At 48.6% G+C, this 22,748-nt stretch overlaps 2 protein-coding genes across 5 annotated transcripts in view; one reads left to right on the top strand and one right to left on the bottom strand.

The window, feature by feature from the left end:
* Window positions 1–926: 926 nt before the first annotated feature.
* LOC101947749 (basic phospholipase A2 Ts-G6D49-like) overlaps window positions 927–22,748 on the bottom strand; it is a 26,702-nt gene continuing 4,880 nt past the window's right edge. For 2 of the 4 annotated variants that reach the window (XM_065575390.1, XM_065575392.1), the window contains exons 2-7: window positions 11,473–11,663; window positions 11,182–11,358; window positions 8,751–8,803; window positions 6,188–6,332; window positions 3,607–3,713; window positions 927–1,236 (exon numbers count right to left, since the gene is read on the bottom strand). In XM_065575390.1, coding sequence (XP_065431462.1) covers window positions 1,094–1,236; window positions 3,607–3,713; window positions 6,188–6,332; window positions 8,751–8,803; window positions 11,182–11,225 — 492 coding nt within the window. In that variant the 5' untranslated portion in view covers window positions 11,226–11,358; window positions 11,473–11,663 and the 3' untranslated portion in view covers window positions 927–1,093. Of the gene's footprint in view, window positions 1,237–3,606; window positions 3,714–6,187; window positions 6,333–8,750; window positions 8,804–11,016; window positions 11,359–11,472; window positions 11,664–22,748 lie in introns of all 4 variants that reach the window. The other 2 variants (XM_065575394.1, XM_065575393.1) reach the window with 2 other exon arrangements.
* LOC122173965 (group IIF secretory phospholipase A2-like) overlaps window positions 19,777–22,748 on the top strand; it is a 26,600-nt gene continuing 23,628 nt past the window's right edge. The window contains exon 1 of the mRNA XM_065575396.1: window positions 19,777–19,907. Within this exon, the coding sequence (XP_065431468.1) occupies window positions 19,778–19,907 (130 nt within the window). The 5' untranslated portion in view covers window position 19,777. The remainder of the gene's footprint in view (window positions 19,908–22,748) is intronic.

Genomic DNA, 22,748 nt, shown 5'->3' with positions numbered 1-22,748 from the left:
CTGGGCTTGGGAACATCTCCACAGCTGGAGTAGCTTCTGGCTTGCGTTGGTCACCCACTTACCTTTTCTATCCTGATCTCCTGCTCCCCAGGAAGCCTGTTACCACACACAGTAGAATTTCATAAAACTCTGGATGGCTGGACAGTTATGCACTAGGGAGAGAATTCCCCTCTTTTCCAGTGATCTGGCAGAAAACCCAGTCTCTCCTCAAGGGAGTTGTTATGCTACTCTTCCAGCTCACATGCTTTTTAATACTAAGCAACCTCTCCACCCCCCTCCAACCTCGCCTAACCCAAACACTCTAAATCTTTCAAGATCTGGCTAATACAAAACTGCATGGTGGGGCACATTTGCCTCTCTGGAAAAGTTTGTGAATTCTATTGAAACTAGGCATAAAACCACCTGGCATCAGAGCAGCTGAGATTGGAAGTTTCAACTAGGATGACACTGTCCAGCATTGCAAAAGGGGAACATACACGTAAATAAGAAAGCAACCAATGAAGTGACCTGATTTTACTGTTTTTACTGCAGTGGGATAAATTCTCCTACCATTTACACGTGTGTAAATGCAAAGTACTTCATCTCATTTACTCCAGATTTGCCCTGGTGTAACAGAGGACAATCTGGCACAGTGTATCTCCACGGACTGCCAGGAAGTTACTCCTAATTAATAACATAATTAAACCAGAGCAGAATCAGACTCATTAAGTCCCTAATTCATGACACGGTTTAAGGTGGATCATGTTGGCTATTCACAAGCAGTTCTTGAGATTTCTATCCTGTCAAAAGCAGTAACAAAATCATGAAATCATTCCATTCACCAATCCCAGTTCAGACACACGTTTTTTTTTATTTCAATTTTTTAAAAAAATACAGCAAAAAATGTTGCTACATCTAAATGGGATCAAAGTTATAAAATGATCCAAGCAAAAACATTATGAAAATACATTAAACAGTCCATGCAAAACTGTATATCTATAAATGTGTGTATGTAATAAACAGACATTATAATAAAACAATCACATTTCATTGCTTTTACCGTGTGCAAATATAAAGTACGTTGATATGGCAGGTAAAGCATCTGTGCAACTTTTTAACACGTGGGCGCCCTATCCCCACAGCGTCTCTTTCGATAGAAGCGATAACCCGTCTTGTAGCTGCTTACGTGTTTCTTCAAGCAGAGCACAAGGTCACTGTCACACTGGCAGCTCTCCCTTTTGCACCAGCTCCCCAAGCCTGCTGACAAACAGTAACAGGATGCGTGTTTGAGAGGAGGGCCTTGGGGAGAAGAAGAGAGGCTGGCAACGCTGGCTGCTGAGACGGTGATGGGGCCACATAAGAGTATGTCTACACTGTAATCCCAGGATGTGACATACCCAAGATAGCTTTAATCTAGCTAGTTGGGATCCTGAAGTGAAACCATGGTAGTGTCACTTCAGCATGGGCCAACCCAAGAACCCTAATTACTTGCAGAGCAGCTTGCACGGAAGCGCACATTGCTGTGACTTCACTGTTATCACTACTGGAGCTAGCTAGATAACTGCTAGCTCAGGTATGTCTACATGAGCTACAATCTCACCCTGTGATTGCAGTGTAGTCATACCCCAAGAGAGCACATGCTGACACCTAGGAGCTGGTCTACAATGTGAAAGTCCATCATGTTATAACTTGTGGCAGGACGGTAACGGATGCAGCGTTAAACATGGCATAGTACTCACCGTAGACAGGGACTGTCGGGTTTAACATCGTGTCAATTACCTTGATCCCACAGGGGTGCGCTCTAACGCAATGGAATTTCCCAGTTAGACAAGTCCCTCGGGAGTAGCCCTCAGCCCAGCATCCAGCTTCCTAGTTTAGGGCAGTGGTCTCCAAAGTAGGGTGCACACAACCCAGGGGGTGCGCAAGAGGATCCTTGGGGGTGTGCGGCAGGAGGAGCGCCGCTGGAGCGCCGCTGGAGCAGTGCCGCTTCGGCAGTTCGGGCGGGAGTCCGAGCGACCTTTTTTTTTTTGCGCTTGGGGTGGCAAAAATGGTAGAGCCAGCCCTGCGGCGCGGCAGGGGGTGCGTGCTCAAAATTTTTTCACTGATAGGGGTGCGCGATCAAAAAGGTTTGGAGACCACCGGTTTAGTGGATTGAGACGCATGCACAGGGATGTGACTGATAAAGCAGCAAACTATCATGACACGTAGACGTAGCCCCACTTCCAGAACATGGGTAAGACAGCTGTGTTCAAACCTTCAGCCAGCCAGCACGTTTTCTCCACATTGTAAAAACCAATCTCTAAATTGCCTGCCCTCTGGTTGTTACCGTCTCTAAATTGCCTGCCCTCTGGTTGTTACCGTAATAGAAACACACAATAATAAAATGCGTAACCAGACTCTCCTTTGATCCCATATTCTATTCTGGGGGTTAAGAAAGTGCCTAGCCTCGTAGCCTACTTGCCCTTTCCACATAAAGGAAGCCCATTAGAATGTCAGTGTTCTTCCCTCTCAAACTCAACCGTTGACTGCTCACGATCTATCTGTATTGATTGCTTGTTGTTCCTAAGTGGTTCACTTGGAGGATTGAGCTTTAAGCACATTAGGGTATTCCTGCATGGCAAAGAAAACCCATGGCAGCGAGTCTCGGAGCCTGGATCTACAGCCTCGGGCTGGTGAGGCTTGTGCTGTGGCACTAAAAGTAGCTATGTAGATGTTCAGGCTTGGCCTGGAGCTTGGACCCTGAAGCCCGGAATCGGGGTGGGTTTCAGAACCCAAGCCCAAACAGCTATTTCTAGCATTATAGCGCAGGCCCAAGTCTGTAGCCTCGGGCTCTGAGACTCACAGTGTAGACATACCCAAAGGGAGTAGCATCTGTTCTAGTTATTAATCCCTTGTGCAAGTTCCCATCTCTGAGAGTGATTCAGTAAAGTTACTGAGTCAGATTCAGGGGAGTGTGTAAGTTACATGTTAGTAAGTGGGCATGAATCTAAACAAGTGTCAGGGGATCCCAGATGGCATAACACACATTGAAAGGCCTTGAAGATCTAAATTACACTAGCTTATGCTTCTTATAAATGAAACGGAGCATCATTCACCACTGCATCACTCCAATTTTACTCCAGTTCCAATTAGACTTCCCTCTGAATTCGTCCCACTGATTTCTCCTCTCTCCACCCTTCTCGCAGTGGGAAGCAAATGAAATTTCTATTGGTTTCCCCCCTCTTCTGCCTCTTTCCTGTTGTTGGGATTCTGAGCTTGGGGGCTGGTTGGGCTTTCACTCCCAACCCTGCCCACTGGTTTTGAGAACTCCTAGCTGAGAGCAAAGGCTCTGAGCAAGAAGACATCTCCTTGTAATCAGTGCAGCCTATGGTCAGGGGGGAAAAAATCACTATTCAGGACAGCACATAAGCACGTGTTTAAGTGTTTGCTTGATTTGGGGCCTGCATCCCGAGGTTCAGCCAGCCAGTGACTGTGGTTCTCTTGTCCTGTTCCTTACGTATAAGAACAAAAGCTCTAGTAGACTGGGCTCGGGATACAGATTTTAAAAGCCAAGTAGCAAAACAATTTGCTGATTGAGGGGAAGAAACAAAACCGAATCACCATCTTTCTGTCCAGGAGCCAACTCACCGCAGTAGATCCTTCCACTCAGGTAGAAGTAGCTGTACGTTGTAAATTTGGCATAACATCCGTGATGCCTGAGCCTCTTATAGCAGCAGTCATGCAAATAACAGCACCTTGGGGAGAAGGAAGGACTCAGCAAAGAGACGTGTACACGTAGGTTTAAAACACGAGCAAAAAAAAAAAATCCCCTTTGACACTTTTCCAGTGCACGTAAAAGAGAGAGACATGTTTTGACACGATGGGCCAGATTCTCGTCTTACACTGGTGTAAATCAGGAGTAATACCGCTGACATTAACAGGTTTAGGCTCTCAGTTTGTTTCCCATCTATATACATGACAGGTTGAGTGGAGGGGGTGGGAGGGGGGGTTACTAAACTGAGCACCCAGGAGAAAGCACAGATATCAAGTTTGCTTTTATTGTTCTTCAGACAGGCCACTGAGTAGATTTCAAGCTTCTTCTCTAATCTCCAGCACAAGATGCTCTTGTGTTAGGTAGGCCTGGTAGGAACAGCCAGTTGTCAGCTCAAGGGACTCTGACCTCAGCATGTAAAATATCTTTCACAGAGACGGGAGGGAGGGGGGAAAAGAGGGGGCCGTCGTAGCCTGATTTTTCCTAACGCTCATGGCCTTTTCTTAATTCTTCATTCCACGGTGGGGGATGAAAACGATGCCCCATGCTCCGTTCTCCCTCAATCCACCCAGGGTGGGAGCCCCATTGCTTGAGATATTTAAAACTACCTTGGATGGTGTGCAAATAGCTTTAAAATAGGGACCAGCTATGCATGGGTCCTTAGAGCGTGCGTATGTGATCTAACAGGCCTTTTGAAGAGGTACATTTCTTAGGGGCTTTGTTGTGCCATTCATCCTTAAACAGAAATATCTGAAACCAATGAGAAGCTCCTCTTAAAACACCCAGTGGAGTGGTATGGTTCTGATTCCTTAATTCTTCGATCCCAGAAGGGAAAAAATGCTCTTGCATTTAAGCCCAAAGGAAGGTGGTAGCCAGGGCCGGCTCTAGGATTTTTGCCGCCCAAAGCAAAAACAATTTTGGCCGTCGCCCCCGTTCTTTAATTACCCCACCCCCACCTCAACTCCACCCCTTCCCCAAATCCCCAGCCCTGCCTCCTCCCCCCAGGCTCTCAAGCCTAGGAGGGAGGGAGCGGGAGAAGCGGTGCCTGCACTGCGGCCACTCGGAGTCTCCCCCTCCCTCCCAGGTTTGAGAGCCTGGGAGAGAGGGGGAGACTCCGAGTGGCCCCGGCGCGGGCGCCGCTTCTCCCCCTCCCTCCCAGGCTCTCAAGCCTGGGACAGAGGGGGAGCAGCGGCGCGCGAAACAGCTGTTTCGCGCACCGTGGCAGCAGCACTGGAGGTGAGCTAGGGCGGCCGGGGCACATTTTTAGGGGCGGCATTCTGGTGCAGGCCATGCCGCCCCTAAAAATGTGCCGCCCCAAGCACCAGCTTGTTTTGCTGGTGCCTAGAGCCGGCCCTGGTGGTAGCCTTCCTCCTAACTCCAACACACAGGGGCACCCCATTCTAGGAAATATGGGCAGGTAGATTCAGCTATCTTCCTTGGATGAGCTGGTGGAAGAACCTCTCTTTATGAATCCTGCCTCCTTAATAATTCAAATCCACCTCTCTTTTGCAAATGCATTGGGTGTAGACTGACATCCTTCCAGTGACTTCGAGAGAGCCATGCCAGTTTACACCAGCTGAGTACCTGGCCTATTGGCCTCACTTGATGGAGAGCATCTTGGGTAAATACAGACTTGGGGTAAAATTTTCAGATGTGCTCAAGTGACTCAGGAGCCACCTTCTTGTCAAACTATGAAATGGGCCATCTTGATTATCACTACAAAAGTGTTTTTTCCCTGCTGCTGATAATTGCTCATCTTAATTAATTAGCCTCTTAGAGTTGGTAGGGCAACTCCCACCTTTTCATGTTCTCTGTATGGGTATATACACCTTACTATACGTTCCATTCTATGCATCCAATGAAGTGGGCTGTAGCCCAGGAAAGCTTATGCTCAAATAAATTTGTTAGTCTCTAAGGGTACGTCTATACTTACCTCCGGGTTCGGCAGTAAGCAATCGATCTTCCGGGATTGATTTATCGCGTCTTGTCTAGACGCGATAAATCGATCCCGGAAGTGCTCGCCGTCGACGCCGGTACTCCTGCTCCGCGAGAGGCGTACGCGGAGTCGACGGGGGAGCCTGCCTGCCGCGTGTGGACCCGCGGTAAGTACCTTGTAGTTCGAACTAAGGTACTTCGACTTCAGCTACGTTATTCACGTAGCTGAAGTTGCGTATCTTAGTTCGAACTGGGGGGTTAGTGTGGACCAGCCCTAAGGTGCCATGAGTACTCCTGTTCTTTTTAAAGAAGCAGATAGGCACTTCTGAAAATCCCACTTGATACTCATGTGCTTAAATCCTATTGATTTCAATGGGAGTTAGGCACCGAGGCGCTTTTGAAAATCCCACTAGGTGCGCATCTGCAGGAACCTAAATGCCTTTGAAAATCTGGCCTTTAGGCCCTTTTTCAAGTGTTATCCCAACTGACGTTCCTGTCAGGATTTTTAAGACCGCAACTTACTGATCAGTGTCATCCGTTGGCGTCCCTTTGCCACCCGATCCGCAGTGGCAGCCGTAGTTGGAATAATTCCATAAGGCAGATTTCCCAGTGACTTGCTTAATCATCTTTTGAAGCTCCCAGAGACTCCCCTGTGTCATAACTGCGCCTGGAAAACAGCCAAAGGGTATCCAGCACTGGGAGAGGAGGGCTTCCCAAAAAGAAATGACACTTATTCCTGTGCCTTTATTAAACTGCTTTGTGAGCTCATCAGGTAGGGTGACCGGATGTCCCAATTTTATAGGACAGTCCCAATGTTCGGGGCTTTGTCTTATATAGGTGCCTATTGCCCCCCACCCCATCCCAATTTTTCCGGTCACCCCATCATCAGGCCTGATTCTCCTCACATCTAAAACTGTTTTTAGATTCATATTACACACCCCTCTCTTCCTTATACCAGAGTCAATGTGGAGGAGCTCCATTGTCTTCAATAGAATTCCACAACCGCTGTAAGCAAGAGAGGAATCAAACCCTGTGTCTCTTTTCATCTCATTACACACGTGAGGGGTACAGTTATGTGGGTAGAAGGGCTGATGGGGAGAGATTTTACGTGACTGGATGTATCTCTCTAATATCTGTCATTGACACGTATATCAGCTCCCTCCATCACTCTCAGGTGCAGCCCTTACTAATTACCTTCCCCTCTCCTGTCCTTTACCAGATCTAGCCGCTGGTCTGTATTGCACAAACCGTTTCAGTGTTGTGTGAAAGTTTATATTGGCAGAGCTGCCGCAACCCACGTGCTTGGGTCTAGGTTGAAGACTAATAAGATGGTCAGTGGGCTCCTGATACTATAACTCAAATTGCATTCTCTACTTTACAGCTATTCGTGATCATCCCAGAGATTAGCACTGCACAATTTGCCTGCACAAGTCCTGTAAAGGCAGGCAAATCCCTATGCTCTGGGAGGAGTATGTTGGTATAGAATCATAGAATGTCAGGGTTGGAAGGGAACTCAGGAGGTCATCTAGTCCAACCCCCTGCTCAAAGCAAGATCAACAACAACTAAATCATCCCAGCCAGCGCTTTGTCAAGCCTGACCTTAAAAACCTCTAAGGAAGGAGATTCCACCACCTCCCTAGGTAACCCATTCCAGTGCTTCACCACCCTCCTAGTGAAAAAGTTTTTCCTAATATCCAACCTAACCTAAACCCCCGCCTCTGCAACTTGAGACCGTTACTCCTTGTTCTGTTGTCTGGTACCACTGAGAACAGTCTAGATCCATCCTCTTTGGAACCCCCTTTCAGGTAGTTGAATGCAGCTATCAAATCCCCCCTCATTCTTCTCTTCTGCAGACTAAACAATCCCAGTTCCCTCAGCCTCTCCTCATAAATCCATGAGCTCCATGGTAACAACTTTGTAATAAGAATGGGACATATGCAGAAGAGACTTGCAGGAACAATTCAGATCCTCAGGCCCGTACTGGAAATCCTAGCTGCAAAAGGTCTTATATATCATGCCATTGAGTCATTAGAAGGCAAAAAGTGTATTAGCGGGCAGGGGGCACATCTAGAAACACCAATGGAAGGGACAGATCTTGTGTTTGGGAAGATACTGATGGTAGCACTGCTACTCACATGGCAGTACCATTAATGAGGTGGTGTGGTACATGGGAAGGTGCAGTGAACTTTCTCAGGCCTCCCTCCGTTTCAGAGGAGCCCACCCACCCTATGTTCAGATGATCTCGGCATGGTTAGGCAGCTACTGGCAGGGCCAGAGTACAGCTGCTTTTAAGAAGTGGGTGTGGGGGAATCAAACTTCCTCCCCTTTTATTTTAAAACAATTGGACTTTTGGCATTTTTCCAAATTTCAGAATGGTTCAGGCTTTTAAATCATTCCAACCAGCTCTATAGGTGGTTTTAAAACAACTCCCCCCTCCCTCCCCACACACACTAGGGTGATAATAATGCAGAAGTTTCAGTACTATTGTCCCTAATTTTGCTTCAAATTTCAAAACCTGAAATGTATCGATCAACTCCGCTTTCTCTGCCATCCTCCTGACGTGCAGTTTTTTGCTGGCACAGAGTTAATTCTGCTCATGGCAGCACCAACTTGTGATCTATTTTCTGTAGTAACTTATAGTAGGGAGCCCTAGAACTTTTGCACTGACTTCTCCCACAATTGGCTGAGGCCACACCCCCATTTACGGACTTTGTAGATCTCTTGTGGATCTTCTCCATGGACCCAGTTGTGTGTTCTCTTGCTTGACATGGGAGCCAGACCCACGGATTTTAGCTTGTGGGTCAAATTCTCCCTGCATTTACACTGGTGCCACCCCATTGATTTTAACGGCACTGTACTGATGCAACGGGAAAGAGAAGTAGATCCAGATGTGCAGAATTTGGAGGCAGGTTTTGTAGCAAGCTTTCAGCCCGCAGGCCAAGCCAGTATTCCCCCCCCAATTAATTGGAAAAAGTTAGAGAATGAGTGGGCCTGGGTCTGATTCATCGGTTTAATGCTGCTATAATGCTATTCACATCAGTAGATTTACCCTTGTAAGTGAAATCAGTGAATGTATTGCACTTACCATAAGCAAATAGCACAGCAAATACTAAGAGATTCTTCATCTTCATGCAGGGCCTGGAAGAAGAAACCCAAAACACCCTGATCTTCCATTCAGGCAAAGAATTCAACATTATTAACATATTATAACACATATTAACATCCAGGTATGGGCAACCTGGATAAGTCATTGCCTCAAAAGCATCTGAGAAGAGAGCAGAAGCAAGGGTTTTTGACTGTTTGAATGAATGGAGCACGAGACCCCTGGTCACAGGGAGCAGAGATTATACTGGGAAATGGAGATTTAGCTTCAAAGCCTAAACCAGGATGGGTGAAATCCAACCGTGTGCAGCAGGACCCCAGGGGTATGCCTACATTGCAGCTGGGAGTGATCCTTCCAGCCTGGGTAGACAAGCTTGTGCTAGCTTGCTAACAATATCAGTGCGGATGTTGCATTTTGGGCTCAAGCCCCCCCAGCCACCTGGCCCTGAGCTCGGGGAGTTAGCCCAAGTCGCCACCAGAGCCTCACCGTTCACACTGCTAGTTTTAAGTGCAAACTTGAGTCCTGCTAGTGCGAGTCTATCTGTGCTGGTGGGAGGCTTGGCCCTAGTGGCAGTGTAGGCACATTGCAGGAAGCTAATACATCACTGAAGTCCTCTCTGGTCTGAAGTGGTGCATGGACATCTTGTAGGCTCTCTGCACAGGCCTGAATTTCATCCAGTGATTCTAATATTGTGCAGCCTTTCTATATTCTCCCCCTTCCGGTCATGGTGCCTGGTTGTATTGGCTGGTAGGAAGCCAACACCAGAGCAAAGAGCCTGATGCCCCTTTAGGATGGTGACACAATTCCCCTACTTCGTGCACACGAGCAGTAGTGACTCCAGTGGGACTTCACTTGCGGCATGAGCAAGGACGTTCATTTCTGCTCTCAGTGTGAGGGATCCTATTTACTGCGGGGGCCTTTTTACCATAAATGGTTTCTCTTCCTTTCTCCCGCATGCAGCTTTTGTTTCATCCTGGGGCACAAAACACTTCACAGACCTGAGGACTAGGATCAGTCAGGGTCACAGGCTGCAAATGTTCACAACAGACCCTGCCAGTGTAAAAGCGTTGTCAGCTCCTCTGTAGACAAAAGATCCCCAGCCGCACTGTATTGGTTTGTGGATCGAACGGGAGAAATTGAAAAGGAACAGGGAGGGCAAGAAAGCAATGGGAGATGGAGACAGGAGAAGAAAGCAAGGGACAGAGGGCACTGAAAAGAAAGAGCAGGTGTGGGTCACTATCACCTGGATCTCGCTCACTAAATCAATTCCTTGCACTGCAGGAGCCTCGGGCATTGGTGCATCTCAGGCCCTCCTGCTATCTGCCTGTGGCACATAATAGTTTAATCTCCTAAGAGCTGTTTTACTTTTGTCTAGTGCTGGTTGCTGGGTGTGGTGTGGAGGAGGCTGGGTGGTGTTTAGTGTCCTCTGCTGTACAGGTCAGACTAGAGGAGCTGGTAGTTCTCTTCTGGCCTGAAACGCTATGAGAGAAGTAGCTGGTATTCCACGATGACCTGGCACCTTGTACCCAGCTTTGCTTAAAGAACAGTGCGGCACCGTGCCAGATGGCTCGCTACAGTGCAAAAACCCTTACCTGCAAACAAGGGGATAGGACCTACTGCTCAGGAACAATGGTTCATCAGGGAGACTTCTTGCCCGAGATCTCTCTCTTCTGCTCTGCCTTTGAGCAGGCAAAGGGCAGTGTTCATACTTCACTTTCGCACCTTCCCCACTCTGTTGTTTGCAGCCAGGACCAGGGCCGTAACCAGGGAAGGAGGGCAGCTGCCCAGGGTGCAAAGCCATGGGGCCAGAAAAATGGGGCAGCATGCACCCCCCCCCCCAAGATTTCTGCCTTCCATTTAGCACAGAGGTTTTTGAACTGTGGGGCACGTCTCCCTAAGAGAGGGTGCACCCAACGATCTGAAAACCATTGCCTTCTGCCAGGAGCTGGTGGATTGGAAGCTGGTAGGAGCTGTCCGGCTCACTCAGGCCCCTGGCTCTCCATGCTGTGGGAGCTGGGGTGCTGTCTGTCTGCCTGGCAGCCCTCCCTGCCCTGCTCCCCAAGCCGGCCTGCCTCTGCACAGCTGAGCGTTCCCCAAGCAGGGCGGGTGGCCCAGTTCCGAGCTGCACCGTGACACGCCCTTGCCTCTCCCCCGAAGGAGCCCGGCACCAGCCAGCGCTGCCCCCTGGAGCCGGCTTCTGCCCACGGAGCCCAGCTGCCAGGAGAGGCTCCCCCAGCTGCTCACTCACCACTGCCCTGGTGCTCCTGCTCCTCAGCCCAGAGGAGACGTGTGGCGTAGTCACGTGCCCCCGACAACCTGGTAGTAATGCTCACTGCGGATCCCAAGGGCCCCAGATGGAGTCTCCGGGTACACACCCAGCAAGTGCATTCACTGGAATGGGAGCCATGCTAACCTGTTAATCCCGCACTTTTGTCCATTCCCACACGCTGGATACATCAGATCAGATGAATTCCTGGTGTAATCCCCATGGAGCTCCAGCCGGGCCGCATCAGGGATGGATCTGATTCAGCGCCAATAACGATTCACATGTTTCCCAATCTCCAACGCAGCCTCTTGCACGTTTTAACTACTGGACACAATAACGATTAAAATATCATTGATCGGTCTCTACTCACCTTTTCTGGGCTTGGGAAAGTCTCTGTAGCTCAGGGTGACTTCTGATCTCGGATAGTGACAGATTTACCTTATATAGATGGTCTGTCCCTCCCCTTTGGGAACTCAGTGACTGCATCCATGCTGACTTCGTTATCGAATATTCAAACTTCATACAACTTCTGTTATGTGGCTTCTCTGTCAAACAACGTTTCTAGTCTTCCCCATTTCAAGGCACAAAGGGTATTTCCCATGCAAGGCTGGGCCACTGCAGAGGCCGTGCTGCAAATTGATTGTAGATAATGAATAATCAGACAACATGAATGATCACATACATAATTCTGAGTTCATCTAAAGCCTAAGCCAACACCAAGTGATGTCAGAGTCCAGCCATTGGCTTGAAAGGCAGTTGTATCAGACCCCTGAAGATGCAAGAAGCCTGAGAAGGGTAGATAATGAACAGCCATCTTGCTAGTAACATTAGGCTCCTCCTGCTGCCCCAGTTCCCTTACCCATCCCTAAATCACGTGGCACTTGTGCACTGCGATACAGTTTTCAGAAGGGACAGTGGTAGAATTCCTTCCTGATTCTTGTCTTTACCAGCTTATGCCCTGAAGCATGAAGTTTGATTTCTCTCTTATTCGCTTTGCTTGCTAGAGTTAGTGACCATGCAATCATCTAGACTGCCACTACATTTCACAGCCAACATCTGTTGACTTTGACCGAAGGTTGTTAAGCTGTTCCCCTCTGCATTGGCCATCTGATGGATAAACAGTAAGACACGGAAGAGTCTAAAGATTCTTTGATGCACGAACAGGCCAGGTATTTTATGTGAGTACAAGTAATGAGGCATAAAAGTCAGAAATGGATAGAAGAAAAATAAAGATAAAGTGCTCACTAGTATCTACCTAAGAAGCTATCTTAGTTGCAAAGCAAAGTGTCTCACCACATACTCCAGCAAATTCCTGACCAAACTCTTCGGTCAGGAACCCTCCCCCAGAGTCTAACACCTGTTTCCTTTTGTCTTCTCAGGTGCAGAGGATGATGTGGGCAGGAGGAGAGAGACAGACAGAGGGGCCTTGGGTGTTTCTCCCTCCTTTCTAAAGTTTCAGTCCCCTTCTTGAAAAACATTTCTAGCTCAGACCCAGGAGACAAGTCTATGAGGAAGGATATTCCCTGATGGGTTTTTTTCACCTGTTTAAACTTCCTTTGTTTGCCCTCTCTGCTTGACGAGGACATTTACTGCTCAAATGCAAATTAAGGCAAGCACACATTCCTTCCTTTGTTTAGGACAGACCGGACTGTTGCCTGGGCAGGGCCGTGGGGTTTGGAACGTGTGTTCATAACATCACACTGCGGAATCTTATAATTTCACATACATACTGCACTCTCAGCAAGTTTGCAGATGACACTAAACTGGGAGGAGTGGTAGATATGCTGGAGGGTAGGGATAGTATACAGAGGGACCTAGACAAATTAGAGGCTTGGGCCAAAAGAAACCTGATGAGGTTCAACAAGGACAAGTGCAGAGTCCTGCACTTAGGACGGAAGAATCCCATTCACTGCTACAGACTAGGGACCGAATGGCTAGAAAACAGTTCTGCAGAAAAGGACCTAGGGGTTACAGTGGATGAGAAGCTGGATATGAGTCGACAGTGTGCCCTTGTTGCCAAGAAGGCTATCGGCATTTTGGGCTGTATAAGTAGAGGCATTGCCAGCAGATCGAGGGACATGATCATTCCCCTCTATTTAACATTGGTGAGGCCTCACCTGGAGTACTGTGTCCAGTTTTGGGCCCCACACTACAAGAAGGATGTGGAAAAAGTGGAAAGAGTCCAGCAGAGGGCAAGAAAAATGATTAGGGGGCTGGAGCACATGATTTATGAGGAGAGGCTGAGGGAACTGGGATTGTTTAGTCTGCAGAAGAGAAGAATGAGGGGGGATTTGATAGCTGCTTTCAACTACCTGAAGTGGGGTTCCAAAGAGGATGGAGCTCGGCTGTTCTCAGTGGTGTCAGATGACAGAACAAGGAGTAATGGTCTCAAGTTGCAGTGGGGGAGGTCCAGGTTGGATATTAGGAAACACTGTTTCACTAGGAGGGTGGTGAAGCACTGGAATGCGTTACCTAGGGAGGTGATGGAATCTCCTTCCTTGGAGGTTTTTAAGGCCCGGCTTGACAAAGCCCTGGCTGGGATGATTTAGTTGGGAATTGGTCCTGCTTTGAGCAGGGGGTTGGACTAGATGACCTCCTGAGGTCTCTTCCAACCCTGATAGTCTATGATTCTATGATTCAGCAACTAGTAACAAGCCCCACTCCATCTACGTCCACTGCACAGACCTTCTCAGCTTTCTCCCTCTCTTACCAAAACATCTAGTCCTCCATCTGCTGCTACAAACACCTCAAGATCACATTCCCTTCCTGATGGAAATGACGAGGCACTCCAACCTACTCATCAGTGGGGAAACCCTTCTTCCTCTATATACTTATTATTCATTATCCCTAGCAACTTGAAGCCCCAGTTGAGATCAGTGCCCAGCACCAGGCCTGCCGACAGCAATCCTGGGCCCCCGGGCAGAACAGTCAACGGGCCCCCTAGAAAGCATGGAACTGGCCCAGAGGAGGTAGTTAGCCTCTTCTATACCAGGGTGAGGGCCTGTCCCTTCACACAGGCCCACTGCCAGCTGCTGGGTTAAACTCTCAATGGCTGGTGGCAGAACATCCTCCTTGGGGGCCTGGGCTTCTGTTACTCTGACAGGTTTTTGGTGGTCTATTGATAAAACAAGTTCCTTGCGTTGCTGGAGGCAGCTATATTTTATTTAATTCTGATCTCACGGTCACTGATATAAATCAGGAGTGACTCCACCTAAGTGACACGGATATTAATGAGATCAGGATTGGGCCCATTGGGGCAGATTCTCCCCCCCCTTCCTGAGCTCCACTTGTATGAAGTGGAGAAAGAGGGTTTCAGGCATCTAGTGCAGCTCTCTGATCCTCGGCCACTTAGCCTTAGCACAAGTTAGAGCTGCACAGGAGCCGATCTAATTTATAGTGGAAAATGTAACGGAGTAAATGTAAGTGTAACGGAGCTGAGCTCTTCCATGCCGCCTCTGCTCCCTAGTCCACCCACCCCACTCCCGTAACATGCACCCCTCCTGCCCTTTCACCCGTGTAAGGGGGATATCTCTACAGGAGACAGCAGAGCCACCTCTGGCAGAGAGTTCTCCACTGGCCACATCTGGTTGCTTTAAAGCCACTTTATGCCACTTACACAGAGCATTGAAAGGAGACTAGAGGAGCTTGGGTTGTTTAGTCTGACCAAGCGAAGGCTGAGGGGTGATATGATTGCTATCTTTAAATATATTAGAGGGATTAATACAAGGGAGGGAGATGAATTATTCCAGCTTAGTACTAACGTGGATACGAGAACGAATGGATATAAACTGGCCGTGGGGAAGTTCAGGCTTGAAATTAGACGAAGGTTTCTGACCGTTAGAGGGGTGAAATATTGGAACGGCCTTCCGAGGGAAACGGTGGGGGCGAGGGACTTGTCTGGCTTTAAGATTAAGTTAGATAAGTTTATGGAGGGAATGGTTTAATGGTAAAACATAGTTGTCAAGAAAAACCAAGCAATGGTAGGTAAATAGCATAATGGCTAAAAGGGGTCAGGATGGAGACTCTTGCCTATATGCTCGGGGTCTTACTGATCGCCATATTTGGGGTCGGGAAGGAATTTTCCTCCAGGGCAGATTGGCTGAGCCTCTGGAGGTTTTTCGCCTTCCTCCGCAGCATGGGGCAGGGATCTCTAGCAGGAGGGTCTCTGCCGATTGAAGTCACTAATAACAGGATTGGGGACTTCAGCAGCAGAGTCCAGGGAAGGGGCGGGGATGGTTTTATGGCCTGCAGCGTGCAGGGGGTCAGACCAGATGATCATAATGGTCCCTTCTGACCTTAAAGTCTATGAGTCTATGAGTCTAGTGGACTGGAGAATCTGGCCCAGTGTGTTTCATTTATAGTGACATTGCCTACTGACCACGTTGGTGCAATCGGAAGGAAATGCCAGAAAAGGATTGATGTTTGAGTGAGTTGAACGCCAGGAAGGGGGTTGCGATAGGGCACATGGAAGAAAAGTACCTACGGATCCAGTGAACGTTTTCAGCAGGGAGATGCAAACACGCAGGATGACCGACATAGTTCGCCTTCAGTGCCATGAGAACCAGCCTAAAACTAAGGTGAATGCGTCATTTCAATACGATCGCACTTATAGATGCACCTGTTAAAGGACAGCAACTCTGAACCACTCGAATGTTGGGCACTTTGGATCTGACTCAGCAAATCTCTACTCTTGCTTAATGTCGTTAGCCCTCCTTTCCCTTCCACACATGCTTGCTAGCTCTTCGGGATTATTTTAATAAAGCGAGCAAAAGCAAAAATATGTATATTAGATCTGAGATGGGGTCACCAACCAGAAGAATTAGCTAAAGAAATGCTTAGAACTCTTATTAAGTCTTGCAGACTCTTGAGACTCTCTGATCATCAGCCCAAGTCTCCACTATTTTGGAGAGTGATAGTCTTCCATTTGCTACCACATTAGGAGTCCGATTGTCCTCTTAGAAACATAGAATATCAGGGATGGAAGGGACCTCAGGAGGTATCTAGTCCAACCCCCTGCTCAAAGCAGGACCAACCCCAACTAAATCATCCCAGCCAGGGTTTTGTCAAGCCGGGCCTTAAAAACCGCTAAGGAAGGAGATTCCACCATTTCCCTAAGGAACCCATTCCAGTGCTTCACCACCCTCCTAGTGAAATAGTGTTTCCTAATATCCAACCTAGACCTCCCCCACTGCAACTTGAGACCATTGCTCCTTGTTCTGTCATCTGCCACTACTGAGAACAGTCTAGATCCATCCTCTTTGGAACCCCCTTTCAGGTAGCTGAAAGCAGCTATCAAATCCCCCCTCACTCTTCTCTTCTGCAGACTAAATAACCCCGTTCCCTCAGCCTCTTCTCGTAAGTCATGTGCCCCAGCCCCCTGATAATTTTCATTGCCCTCCGCTGGACTCTCTCCAATTTGTCCACATCCCTTCTGTAGTTGGGGGACCAAAACCGGACACAATACTCCAGGTGTGGCCTCACCAGTGCTGAATCGATTTTACACGTCTGAAACTCCACTGACTTAGACGGATTTACTCATTTTCTATTCCAACATCAGTAAGAGAAGAATCAGGCCCTACATCTCCCAATATGCTGCTTCTCCCAATCATTCAGTATGATGTGACAGGACTGAGAGAACTGACACCGTTTTACAATGGTACATGCTTTTCTAAACTAGTTCACAATCTAATCCAATCCCCATGTTTAAATGAAACACGTCCAAGGCTGCTTTATCTAAAAGCAAACATATCTGTGTAAAGAAGGGGGCGTTTTGCCAACATTCAGTACAGTACAAATTAGCAAGTGGGTCATTGGTGCCCAGCGAACTGCTGGACGTGCTCTTCCGGCATGGCCAGGGCTTCCACATGCCCGCCCGCTGTCTTCACCGCCGCTGGTACCACCCCACGTGCACCTAGGAGCCCTGCTGCCCGCCCCGGCAATTTAAAAGGGCCCAGGCCCCTGGGCACTTGCCCCTTTTGTCCCCCCCACCCCCGTTGGTGGTCCTGCCCAGCACAAAGGCCTAAATAGACCCTAATGGACAGTCCTTCCTCCAAAATCTTATAATCTAAACTCGCAGGGATTAAGTGAGGTTTATGTAGGTCACTTGCTTTGTGGTGACACTATGCATTCACCTCCAGTGACTAAAAACTTGTTTTTAAGTATCCCTGTACAGGTAAGAGCTGCTCTTTGTAAACCTGTAGGCTGAAATCTTTACTCATCCGACACACGAGCCATTAGTGGAAGCCTTCTAGTTACACAGAGCTGTAGTCTTGGGTAATTGGGCTCCAATGACTGAGTAGGCAAAGGCGTGTGATTTGTGGCATTGGCAGGCCAGGAAAAGACTTCCCATTCTCTGTGTGGTTACAGCCAAGCAGGGTGGTTCCCAGATTTACTGAAATATTTATAGAACTCCATAGCAGAACGGTACGTTGGGCTACAGGAGTTCCCCTGCCTTAATCTGAAGCGCAGACTTCCCTTTTCCTGTGCTGGATGGGTAAACTGCAGGCAGACAAAATTACGTAGTGGAAAGCACCCTATGCCCCAGAACGGCTCGGATAAGGGTGGTGGGTGAGGAGAAATGTGGCCTCTAGCCAACTTATTATGATACAAATACATTTTAATTCTTAAGCACCCAGACCTGAAAAGCTCTGTGCATCCTACTATTGTGTGCAGTAGCAAGAGCAGGGCTCCATTGTGCTAGGCGCTGTACAAACATATAGTAAGAGACTATTTCTGTCCCTAAATAGACAAGGGAAGTATCATCAGCCCCATGTTCCAGCTGGGAAATGGAGTCACAGAGATTCAGATCCAGATTTTCAAGAGTGCTCAGCCCTCATTTAAGACCATCAATATTTTCCCCAAGGTCACACAAAGAGTCTGTGCACTGGGGGACTGAAGCCAGATCTCCTGAGTCCCAGCTCAGTGCCTCCACTGGAAGATCATAGAATCATAGAATAATCAGGGTTGGAAGGGACCTCAAGAGGTATCTAGTCCAACCCCCTGCTCAAAGCAGGACCAATTCCCAGCTAAATCATCCCAGCCAGGGCTTTGTCAAGCCAGGCCTTAAAAATCTCCAAGGAAGGAGACTCCACCACCTCCCTAGGTAACGCATTCCAGTGCTTCACAGCCTTCCTTGGTAAGGAAGATCAGCCTTCCTTACCAAAGAACAACTCTGAACTTAATCATCAGAAATCATGTCAATCCCCAGACCCTCAAAGGAGCAGAACAGAGTCCCAGCAGTCCGCTCCAAACGCAGAATGGGTCAACAGCCCTACGGTTAAAAAAGGCCACAAGCCTGCTACTATACCCTACTGTATGCTGCGAGTGTGGCACATGAGTCAAGCTAAGAAGGGTTCAGAGCTCAGTCACTGAGACTTCCCGAGAACGGTCATTCGGTAGGTGATGCTCTTCCCTCTGAGGTACCACAAACCCAGTGTCCCACCTGGGGTGCAGGGCTCTGTGCTGCCAGAGAAGCTGGCATTTGGCTGAGATGTAAAATGAAGTCCTTTAATGATTGAATGGGGTTAAGATCCCATTGTACTTTCTGCAAGTGGAGGTGAGTTAGCCCCAGAGGCAATTTCCAGTGTAGGGAGTTAGCAGGGGTTGGGGGTTCTAGCCCAACGTAAGGTCCAAGGGACCTTTCACCATCTCTAAAGGGGCTGCAGAGAGTTCTCAGGCTTGTCTAGTGCTGTAGCTGCTACGCCTACGGGAGAGCGTCTCTCATCAGTGTAGTTAATCCACCTCTGCGAGAGGCTCTGTGAAGCTCTCCTGTTGACATAGCACTGTCTAAGCCGGGGGTTAGGTGGGTATAATTTTGTCACTATGGAGTGTGGATATTTCACACCCCTGAGCGATGTAGTTTGTGGTGTGGATGTGGCCACAGTATGGCTGGCTTTATGCCCCCCACCCACACCTCTAGGGGTGGGAGAGGGTAGAGCCAGAGCACACAGCACCCTGGTCTATCCCAGCCAGCTCAGGGATCCCTTGGGCCTGTGGGCTGGATCTCTGTTGGGTGAAATTCACCCCATGCAGATTCCATTGACGTCAGGGCAGGTGTTTTTTACCTGGTATCGCTAGGACTCTCTTTCTCCCCAAGGGAGATCTCCTGAAGGTTTTCCGCTGTACCATTATTAATGTGTTTATTGTCATATCAGGCTTTGACCCAGCTGACCACTCCTGAGCAGCCAATCAAGCCTGCCAGGAGAACGTCTTCCCCTCGGTGCTGTCGCCTCAGGGATCCCGCACAATGGCACTCATTTTCCATGTGCTCCTTATCTGCTGAAGCCTTGGGGTATCAATCCCCACTGAATGACTTTGCACAGAGAGGCTGTTGTTTCAGAGCGCCACGGGCCCCAGCAGAGACTGGTGACAGAAGGTCACGGGTTTTAAAGACACAGCTTTTCATCTTAAAACATGGGCCCGGCTTCTGTGCCGCACTGAGCTTTTGGTTGGCACAGCAGGAACATGCCAGGCTAGCAGGGAATAGGGTGACCAAATGACAAACATGAAATATCGGGACACAGGAGCAGGGGAGAGCGGCGGAGGAAAAAAAAAAAAGCCGGTGGAGTGCGCCCCCCGCCCCAGCCACCGCCAGGCGGCACAGCCCCATCTCCACCCGACTCTATGGTAGCCACAACAGCTGAGCGCGCCCCGGCCTGGAGCTGCCAAGCCCACGTGCTGCGCTAGATCCCCGGGGCAGCCTGGCTCGCTTCCCGGCCGCCCTCGCCGGGCTGCTCTGTGAGCCATGGGCGCGGCCCAGGAGGCCCAGGCCTGCCTCGCCTTCTACCGGGGGCTCGGGCGGAGGGAGTCGCTGCGGGATCTCTGCCGGGCCGTGCTCGCCTTCCTGGAGAAGCTGGACTGGAGCAGTTCGCAGGGTGAGTGCTGGGGGCCACCCCCTCCCTCCAGGCTTGCGCCGCCATATAGCTGATCAGTGCAAGTCTGGGAGGGAGGAGGAATGTGGTGTGCTTGGGGAAGAGGCAGGCCAGGGCAGGGATTTGGGGAGGGATCCAATGAGGGAAAGAGGGGGCAGGGCTGGGGGGGGGCAAAAGCCCCTCCGGGCTCTGCCTGTGCGCCGGAGCGGAGGGCAAAATTGCTTGTTTTTCCAGTGTCCCGACCGAACATCGGTCGGGACACAGGACAAACAAGCAAATATCGGGACAGTCCCGATAAAAACAGGACGTCTAGTCACCCTAGCAGGGAAGTGGTTACAGCTTCCATCTCAGGGCAGATCTGCACTGCCTTGAGCCCTGGCGTAGGCTAGGCCAGTGGCTCTCAACCTTTGCAGACCACTGTACCCCTTTCAGGAGTCTGATTTGTCTTGTGTACCCCCAAGTTTCACCTCCCATTAAAATGACTTGCTGACAAAATAAGACATCAAAATACAAAAGTGTCACAGCACCCAGCTACTGAAAAATTGCTTACTTTCTCATTTTTACCATATAATTAAAATAAATCAATTGGGATATAAATATTGCACTTACATTTCAGGGTATAGGATATAGAGCAGTATAAACAAGTCATTGTCTACATGAAATTTTAGTTTGTACTGACTTCACTAGCGCTATTTATGTAGCCTGGTGTAAAACTAGGCAAATAGCTAGATGAGCTGTTATCACCCTGGAAGACCTCTGCGTACCCCCAGGGATACCCCTGGTTGAGAATCACTGGGCTAGACCAGCTGGGGACAGTTTCAAGAAAACCTGAGTTGTGCACCAACAAAACTAGCAAAGCCTATTGGAGAATGCGCTGTAGATCCCAGGCTGTGCTCCATAGGCCCTGATGCTGTGTGCTTCCGTGAAACATTTCAAATCTACTTATTTCCCAACATCTCCACCATTCAGCCTGCCACACCCTCGATACCATGAACACAGCTTTACCATGCCATATATATATCTTCCTACTGTATTTTCCACTGCATGCATCCGATGAAGTGGGTTCTAGCCCACAAAAGCTTATGCCCAAATAAATGTGTTAGTCTCTAAGGTGCCACAAGGATTCCTCCTTGTTTTTTCAAGGAGTAGGAGGAGCTAAGCAGCCGTGAAGTGGGGGAAACAGTGGGGTTTCTCTGTGTATATATGAATAAAGCTTCCTTTATTTCAAATTTACCCTGGGGTAATGGCCTGAAATGTTAAGTACATTGGGGGCCAGAGCCTCGGTTGGTTTAAATTGGCAGAGCTACACTGAAGCTTTATTCTTCCCATCCCTCCTCTCCTCTCCCTTTCCTCTGGGCACACAGTCAGGAAGCCCTGGCGCCTGAAGGATTTCCTGGGGCCCATTTATGGGCAAGCCAAATCCTGCAGGCGACTCATCCCCCGAGTCGCCAACCTATTCTTAGCCAAGCACAAAACTATCATCTCACTCAGAGACATGAATAACTAGGGTCCCATGATACACGTGTATCTTGATGGCCATTTCTGACACCATCCCCGCAGTTGAAGGAGAATTCCCTGCAGTATGCCGAAGCACCTGAAGAGCACGTTCATTGAAGGTCAACCTTTAATTGAACCAGATTTCAGACTAGAAGTGCCTGAAATCCATACAGCTGGCTAAGGGCCTCCAAACTCACTTTCCATTTCCACTTTTTTATGTTCTCTCTTTGGCTCCATTCACATGCCTATGGGGGTTACCGTTACGCCAGCCGATACATATAGATCCATAGATTTTAAAGGTCAGAAGCAACCATTATGACCTTCCCTCCTTCCCACAGGCCACAGAACCTCACTCAGTACCTTCTGCATTGAGCCCAATCATTTGAGGTTGAGTATGTTTTAGAAAGACATGCTAGGGCCCAATCCAACTTCCAGTGAAGTCAAAGGAAAGACTCCCAATGGGAGCTGGATTGGGCACTTGGCTATAGAACCATGGGTGCTTTGCCCAGCCTCAAGCAGAAGATATTCCCTCATCTCCCTGGGTTGGGGACTTTCCCACAATGAAGTAGGTTTCAGCACTTAGACACCTCCCCAATCTTCAGTTTAGGTTCTCCTGTGTTGGCTCTTTCTCCTGCTGTTCACTCCAAAGCAGCATTATTCCCCTGTTCCTCTGGGAAATTCCAGCCCTGGACATGTGAATGTAGACTTTTCCTGAATTAAACACTTTGAGTCTGGGTTTATTTGAGGACACAGAATAAAAGACAGTGCTCACTACACACAAGCCTTCTGAAGACTTGTGTCGCTCACAGGAGAATGATTCACAGGATGGATTAGATATCAGGAAATGGACTAAAATAATGAAATCCTCTGACCCAGGCTCACATTCTCAGCCCTCATTTTGTTTTACATCAGGCCAACTGGACACCATTAGAACTGTACAAATATGTCTACACAGCAAAGAAAAACCTGCTGGTGATCTGTGCCAGCTGACTTGGGTTTGCAGGGCTCGGACTGGAGGGCTGTTTCATTGCTGCGTAGACTTCCAGGCAAAGCAGACTTGACTGAATAACCTATAAACGCCACCAGGTATCATTCCTAAATCCCTAGCGGTTTATATTCTCTCACTCTGCCTTGAGTCTTTCAGGTAACTTAGGAACGCCTTTCTAATAATACCCCACTTCCTGGATGTTTTTACTAAATAACATAACTTGTGTTACTTCAAGACATTTGAATTATTCTTCAGAAAGCTTTTCCATTTCTTTATCCAAGTCCTCAGATACCCATAGAAGGCACTTGACTGCTTCTTCAATTGCTGACAGAGCTCACATAGGCCTTCTGTGTGTCTAC

This window comes from Chrysemys picta, chromosome 21 (genome assembly GCF_011386835.1).
Source record: "Chrysemys picta bellii isolate R12L10 chromosome 21, ASM1138683v2, whole genome shotgun sequence".
NCBI lineage: Eukaryota > Metazoa > Chordata > Testudines > Emydidae > Chrysemys > Chrysemys picta.
Note: the sequence above shows the minus strand (reverse complement) of the source record. Positions and strands in the feature narration are given on the sequence as shown.